Source organism: Sinocyclocheilus anshuiensis, unplaced genomic scaffold, assembly GCF_001515605.1.
Source record: "Sinocyclocheilus anshuiensis isolate Anshui unplaced genomic scaffold, SAMN03320099.WGS_v1.1 scaffold470, whole genome shotgun sequence".
Classification (NCBI taxonomy): Eukaryota; Metazoa; Chordata; class Actinopteri; order Cypriniformes; family Cyprinidae; genus Sinocyclocheilus; species Sinocyclocheilus anshuiensis.
Genome location: NW_015542341.1, coordinates 123,952 through 131,923, shown reverse-complemented (window position 1 = coordinate 131,923; position 7,972 = coordinate 123,952). Strand labels below are relative to the sequence as shown.

The 7,972-nt window shown below is 36.4% G+C and overlaps 1 protein-coding gene across 1 annotated transcript in view; it reads right to left on the bottom strand.

Annotated features, from left to right (window-relative positions):
* Positions 1-7,972, bottom strand: part of LOC107691213 (voltage-dependent T-type calcium channel subunit alpha-1G-like) — a 135,060-nt gene that overhangs the window by 23,352 nt on the left and 103,736 nt on the right. The window contains exons 26-27 of the mRNA XM_016489712.1: positions 3,864-4,015; positions 2,853-2,962 (exon numbers count right to left, since the gene is read on the bottom strand). Of these exons, the coding sequence (XP_016345198.1) occupies positions 2,853-2,962; positions 3,864-4,015 (262 nt within the window). The remainder of the gene's footprint in view (positions 1-2,852; positions 2,963-3,863; positions 4,016-7,972) is intronic.

The window sequence follows — 7,972 nt, the reverse complement described above, 5'->3', positions numbered from 1 at the left end:
TAGACATGACATGTCAATCATCAGAACCTTTAGGGAGGAAAACAGGTAGGTGTACTTACAGTAAGACTGCTCTGTACAGTAACTTTAGAGTGCATACACTGTTGCACTATGCTACTGTAATAAAGAAATACTTCAAATTGCCTCGCATACAGATAGAGTTTCTGTATGTTTCCATTTTTTCCTGTAAAAAGGATGAGTTACAGTAATGAGTGCTTCTATTTTTGTAGGACACAGAGACGACCACCTGGTGGAGGCAGGCTAAGGCTTTTGTCAGAGGAGCAAGAGAGGGAGCTTGTAAACATGGTCATTGCCAATAATGTAATCTGCCTGCGAGAGATTCAAAGGAGAGTGATTGAGGATAATCATCATTTTCGAGGGATAAATGCCATCAGCCTCTCCACAATTGATCGTATCCTCCGAAAGCATCAGTTCCGGATGAAACAGGCGTACCGCGTTCCTTTCGAACGAAACTCTGACATAGTGAAAGACCAACGAGTGGAATATGTTCAGGTATGAGTTTTGATATCGTATGAAATATTGTGTACCAGTTGTGCGGTGTAGTACATGAATTAATAAAAATGTGCCAATGTATACATTGGTTGTGTCTTTTGTGTTCATGTGAAAAGGTTTTTGAGGGGGAGAACCACAAGCAACATAACTTACCAGTTTTGGATATATTGTTTTGAATTTATTGCACCAGTGTGTAATACTATGTTGTAGTGTGTGTGTTTTTGAAAGCTTGTGTGTGATGTCTGAGGGAAAAGTTTGGTTTTTCAGCAAGAGTGAATGGTTTTGAGTGTAGAGCTTCTTTTTGACCTGAAAATAGGATGTTTGGGGAATTGGGTGAGACGTTATGGATTTGTGTTTACTGTTTTGAGAATACGAGGCATAGTTTCAAGAAATGTGTTTAAGCAATCGAGAAAAACTGTAATAGTAAATAAGAGAGTAATGCTGCCTTCAAATCATGTCAGAATGACTGTATTTATAAGATGTGCTCACATGAATGTTGTATTTACCTACTTGGGATAAAAATATTTTTATTAAAGTTAAAAAAATGTTTTGTTTATGTTGATGTTACAACGTGTTTCATTTGTCTTTATCTATTCTGGATTAAATTGAATTGCATTAAATTATTAAATGATTCGTTTTAATTAAAAAAAAATTGTTTGTTACTGTTACAATTTACCGCAATTCAATCGTATTTATCTACTCTAAATTAAAATTATTAAATTAAATTATTAGTTTTAAGAAAAAATAGTTTTGTTGACGTTACAATTTATTTAGTATACATTTTATATACCGTTGATGAACGATTGTCAGAAAATCTTACACATTTAACTGTCTATAAAGCAAAATTACATTATCCAAAATTCTACATTGTTAACTACACATTTTAAGTGCATCCTTTATTTGTTATTCCAACTTGCTTCGCCAATAAGAGAGAAATTTCATGTTTCTTTTTTTGTCAAAAAGAGTGAATGAAATATGAAATTGCCCAATGTGATCATTTTCAAAATCACTTAAATTTCACAAAATGACTTCCTCAATCTTACAACTTTAAAGGACTTGAAGGTAGCATAGTATCCTTAAATACACCAGGCAAAGTGTGCAACACTATTTCAAAAATGAAAAGCAATGAAAATTTGAAGCTTCATTTTGTGTGAATAACCCTTATTTGACCCTGGATTTTACTTCTCTTTTCTAGCAAGCTTCTCAGCATGTTCACTGTCTAAATATGGCTTCAAACTTTGTGACAAACTTTAAATAACTCCCTCTCAGGGTCAAATATAACACTGTCATGGGTGAGGTAGAGCCTACAGCCTGTTTTAGGACACCTCAATTTTATGGGTCCTGCAGCCATGAGAGGTGTTTCATTAGATATGTGGGGAAATTTAAGTCAAATGATTAACACAAAGCATTTCTTCATTTTTCCCACAAGTTTAGCTCGCTAATGGACCCAGTGATCAAAGTGTACTTCCATCCTCCATCCCTGTGGACTTGGAGTGTGTTGCACGAAAGAGCCGATCATTTCCAATGTTGTAAATCAATAAAACTCTTAAACCCTCACCTCCTGAACAGCATGTTCTGAAATGTCTGACAGTAGTTTCAACTCATGGGAGGGCCTTTGGTGAGAGATTTGTTTTAAAATCATATCAATTATGTTGTGTCAAAGTTCTCATTAGTATGCAAATAGCTGCTTTACATTTCCCTACACATGGATTAGGGATCAGGGAATACATTGACATGATATGCTCTTTATGAAACTATTGAAAGAAAAAGCTGATTACATGAGAACTTCTAATGGCCTATCAACTTCAGTAAAGGGCCTAATCCTCATATTGACTGATTATTCAAAACCAATTAAAAGAGTAATGGATCATTCAAACTCTATATAGAGAACGTGTGTGTTCAATTTTGCCTACACATATGCTATGCATATTAAAATGGTAGAATAAAGCATTTACCACTTCTTTGTTACTAATTTAAGAGGAATAAACGCCATTTAGGATGCTTTCTCATTGTTTAAGCCCCAGGCAGTGTGATTTTGGATATTTCAAGAGGGGTTTCTTTTACCAAAACCACAAGTGATATAAATTTGGTTCTTGTTTTTTACCACAGACGCCAGTGCATTCAGCCCTCAATGTGCTTCTGACAGTCTGAGGCAAACCAAGGAATCTCAAAGCTGTGATATAATTTTTAAAGGATGTGGCTTTAGGAATACTAACAAACCCTATCACAAAAAAAGAAAAAAAAAGATTCACTTATAGGGGCATTGGAGTACATCCATGGGAATGGCTTCACTGTAAATATCATTTGGTTTTGAGAACTTTTGTGAGAGTTACATCTACTACCTGTCCTTGAAGAAGCGTCGAAATCCAAAGGCAACAAGCTTGAAGACGGACTCTAGGACAAATATGATTGTGAAAATGTAGTTACAGATCTTCAGAGCCTCGTCCAGAACCTGTTAAAACACAGCGGTTGCAAAGAGAATGTAATAGTGAAAGTACAGAATTAACAAAGCTTAAAACAAGCATGTATCTGCTCTTTCAGAAAAATAAATTAATGAATACACAAACTGTAGGCCGAATGATGGCCAAATAAGTCATTCCATTATCAATAAGTGGAAAAGAAGTGGAAAAGATAGTTAGATTAGCCCAAAGGAAACACCAATCATTAGCTGGCATCTTCAGGGTCTGACAGTCAGTGGACATTTCCAGGGGTCTGGCCTTTCCCCCGTCCACCACACAGTAATTAAAGCCAGACTAAGTGTGACGACGCACCGGAAAATCAATTGATTCTGTTCACGGAATGAGAGTGTAAGTGGTCAGAGCCTAACAATCCCCTTTGCTCCACTTCCTCCAAGATTCTACAGACCACCAGGGCTCTAATTAAAACAGACTGCTATTTATAACCACAGCATCACAACAGAGCTGACTAATAGGAAGAGTAAACACCTGTTTTGATTTGAGGAGAGATAAATAATGCAGATGAGGGAATGTGCATAAATTTCAGCCAATAAACTACAATGTGGTTTATTTTGGTGAGGCATTACTCGCATAAGGCTTCTTTAGAGACAGGCAATGGTACAAAATGTCCTGGAGCAGCACAATGAAAGTGCAGCTAAGTATAATAGTATAAAGATTAAAATGATATACGCACTGCTATGATATAACCGAAATGCAGAACATCAACAAGAGTACATAAACATTAGCTGCCTTATCAGCAAATATTTTGCAGAGCCATAAAATGAGATAGCGGTGAGATGAACGTTGTTTGCAGTTACATAACCAGCAAGTGCATTTCCTTAATGGAATATCAACAAGCGCATACACTCTCACTGCTTGCGTTCCAAAAAGTTCTACCTTAGGTTGTTTGTAGTGCTCCATGGACATGGTGATGACATTGAGCCCGATGACAATCGTGATGAACAGGTCCAGATAGTGGCTGGTGCACATCTTGTGGATAAGAAGCCGTGTAGGTGAGTAATCGGAGTAATAGGGTTTACTCTGGGCTTCTGAAGAACCATGGGAACAGGGAGGAATCATGAAATAACTGTACTGAAACAAACATCGTTTTGTACACACTCATGCCCACACTGAGAAAAGAGGGGAAGAGGGAAAGAACTATCGGGAAAGAGAAGAAGCTAAGAGATAGATCATACTGTATGTGAATAAGTTCACCCAGAAATGAAAATTGACTAACTCATCCTCATGTTGTTCCAAATCTGACATTATTTCTTCTGTGGAGCACAAAAGAGGAAATTCGAAAGGCTGTACTGGCCTCTTTTTTCCATTAAAAGTTTTCAGTCTTTAAAAATGGTGCAAATGCACCATAAACTTATCTTAAAATGGTCCATATGACTTGTGTGTCACATTTAAAGTTTTGTGAAGCCTTATGATTGCTTTGTGTGAGGAATAGAGTCAATCAGTGTTAATCACTGCGACTGAATTGAGTCAGTGAGTTACACTTAATCAGTTAAAATTTGTGAAATAATTATTCGTTTTATGAACTGGATCATTCGTTGATTTGACACAAATAACGATTAATTTACAAATCTTAACTTTTCAGGGAGAAATAACAAATTCAGCCTGACTGCAACTGAATCATCAAGTCACTGAGTTGTACTTCAAAACTGGATCAGTCCAATTTGTGAAATAATCATTTAAATTAGTTTTATGATCTGGATCATTCATTCATTTGACCCAAAAGATTGATTCATTTACAAATTTGAACTTTTCAGCAAGTAGCAAAATAAATTCAGCCTGATTAACACTAAATCAGTGTTAATCACTGCGACTGAATCATCGAGTCAGTGAGTTGAACTTGAAAACTAGATGGGTCTAATTTTTGAAAGAATCATTTAGATGAGTTTTACAAACTTTGGTTTGACTCAAACGAATGACTCATTTGCAAATCTAAACTTTTCAGTGAGTAACAACATAAATGCATTCTCGCACATAGATATTGTATGACTTTATATGACTTGTAATATAGTGCTTAAGTTGTATGGACCACTTTTATGATACTTTGGTAAAACAGCCCTCAAAATATCTCTGTTTGAATAGCGAAGAAGAAAGTCATATGGGTTTTGAACTAAATGCTGAGTAAATGAGAATTTTCATTTTCGTGTGAAATTTTTCTGTTGGCCGGTTCCAAATATCAGATCAAAGGCAGAGGAGCCCATATTGAGGGGCCAAGATGCCTGAGATCTTTTCACTCACGGACACTTCAACAAAACAAATTGTCTTATTGTTATGTACTTTCTAATGAGATTCCCTGAGACATAAAAGAAACTCCATTCAATTTGGACAGACTTTTGCATTTGCTAGTTTTCTGATCCATTTCTATTTTTTGTGATTTTTCTCTGTTGTTCACTGAGGATGGAGAGGACAGGAGGGATGGAAGAGCAGCGGGGGACCGGGAGGCTTATCATCCCAACACACAGGCAGGGCTGTGAGCGGCAGCTGTGTTCCCTGTGGTCCTGTCAGCCCATTAGGCAGGCTTTTTCTGGCACCAGCCACTGGACCAAAGGAACAGGTGCTGCATTCAACCTTTTCTTTTTTATATATATAATGGTGCCACATCAGCAGTAATTGTTTAATCACATGGCTGCTCCCCACTGGATAGTGAATTTGAGTATGACTCATCTAGAACATGTCCAAATTATTTGCTCGTTAAAAGTGATGTGAGTAATATTTTGGATGTTAATCTCAGTTTAACATGCAGAGATATCTATAAGCAAGCCATTGTCTGTGTTTGCGTGTTCCATACGGACTTTGGGTCTCTGTATAAGTGATGAGGACTAGAGACCAGTGTTATTTTAGTGTTCTTTATATACTATTATGATATTAAAATTTGTAATTACATTTTTTTTTTTTAATTGTCACGTTTTCATTTTAATTTTAGTTTAAGTTTTAGTAAGTTTTGTGCTTCTGTCAATTTTATTATTATTATTTATATTTCTGTTTAGCTTTCATTTATATTTCAGTTTTAGAAATTTTAGCACTTCAAATTTAATTTTCAAAATGTTTATTTTTATTTTTAATTTATTTCATTTTAGCTTTATTTAAATTAATGTTAACTATTTTAACTAATAACGATAGTGGGAGTGACTTCCTGCAGGTTACAGCAAGTGACCATCTTTATGAGTGAGTCACTGATTCAATCAATCAATTGATTTGTTCAAAAACACTGATTCGGTCAAGAATGAAACAAGTGACTTTCTGAATTTTAAGCAGCATAGTATACTACTCTACTACTCCTTTCATATACAAATTATTAAAAATATTATGAGTAGTAGGCTAGTGAGTATTTTGAAATCATCAAATGTTTCAGTGATTCTATATAGAGTCAGTCATTGAATCACTGACTCAACCGATTCATTTGAAAACATTGAATGAAATACCACTACTTAATTCTGCTCAGAGACACGCAATGGTTGTGCTCTTTTGTCTCAAATGTAAGTTACAAAATATAAAATTCTTGTTTATTTAATATATAAAAGCCATTTTATACTTTTATTTTATACTACATTTTATACTACATTTATACACTAAGAACTCCTTTGCTTGTGTGAAATTTCTTAAATATAGATATGACGTATATGGGGTCACTCTGGTGTGAGTTCTCAGGACGAGATGCCAGCAACACCGGTTCTGCGGGTAATTACCAAAGGAATCTTCTAACCCATCTGGCTTTAATTCCGCTAATAGGAGCCATGCTCCTGGTGTTTTTAAATGTGCTGACTCAACATTACCTTTGTCTCATAATGTACAATTTAGAATCTTAAACCTCCAGACTTGGCTAAACTTTGCCATTTTGGTTGTTATTTATTTATTTACCTTATTTATTGTTATTTTTATGACTTCTATGATCTAACAAAATCTGCGATGAGGTCAATGTTCTGCTCTTTAACCCATGTGTTATAAATTAATTTATTTGGGCTGCAGACAACAATATCCGGGGGGGCAGCAACCAAAACCGTTCACTAGGACCGAAAGTTGCCGTGTTGACTGCCCCAGTTTCAGAAGTGCTCAATTACGGGGGACAGTTGGGATGGGAACAGGTGTATGTTCACAGCCTGGTTTTACAGTAGACAGGTTGGCTCCCATAGGACATCCCCACCCACCTACTTCCCTCCTACCCTCTGTAGTGAGACACTCTCCCTTTGTGCACTTTCATTCAAAAAAGCTTGTCTTGTAATATCTTACACTGGTGGGGCAAAACTCAATTTTGTTTGGCTTACACTGCTGATTCCAATCCTGCTAAGCACAATAATAATATTAATAAATCAGTGACAGAGGGAAAGCAGTCTCCATAACCAGATGTTTATCTAATGAGTACTGCACTGAGTTTAATGAAAGAGTTTCATATCAGATGGCCTTTTGTGCCCCAACTACAAAAAAAGTTGGGACAAAGTGAAGGTCTTGGCATCCTATTTATGGAAAATGGATTGAACTTTTGTTTCCTATTGGCAGCGGTGCCTCTCTGATGTCACGCCAATGGGTCCAGCTAACGTCCACATCAGCCAAATCAGCTTAAACAGAATTTAAAGTGAGGGAAAATGGATCAAAACTATTTTTAACCAATGCGAGAAGAATTAAATACTGGTGGAGAATGTGGGTCTTGGACCTCTCCATCTCTGTCTCTATTTTTGTGGCACAAGCTAATGATACCATGACTATGATTTAATGAGACATCCTTTGCTTAGATGGCAATTTTAGCCCGTTCCAATTCCATCTATGAATACATTTGAGAACAACGGCCAGATTATTGGGTGAAGCAATTGAAGGTTTTGGGCTGAATGATACCACATTTGAATATAGCCACAAAACGCCGGTCGCCCACCAGTCTTGGACACGCTAACTGTAAAACTCAATGCAATACCCATCAGCCCCAAAAAGGAGGGTATGACAACAAATCTCTTGGCCTTTTCGTCCCACTGAGACTTCATGCTGGTCTTGATGCTTTC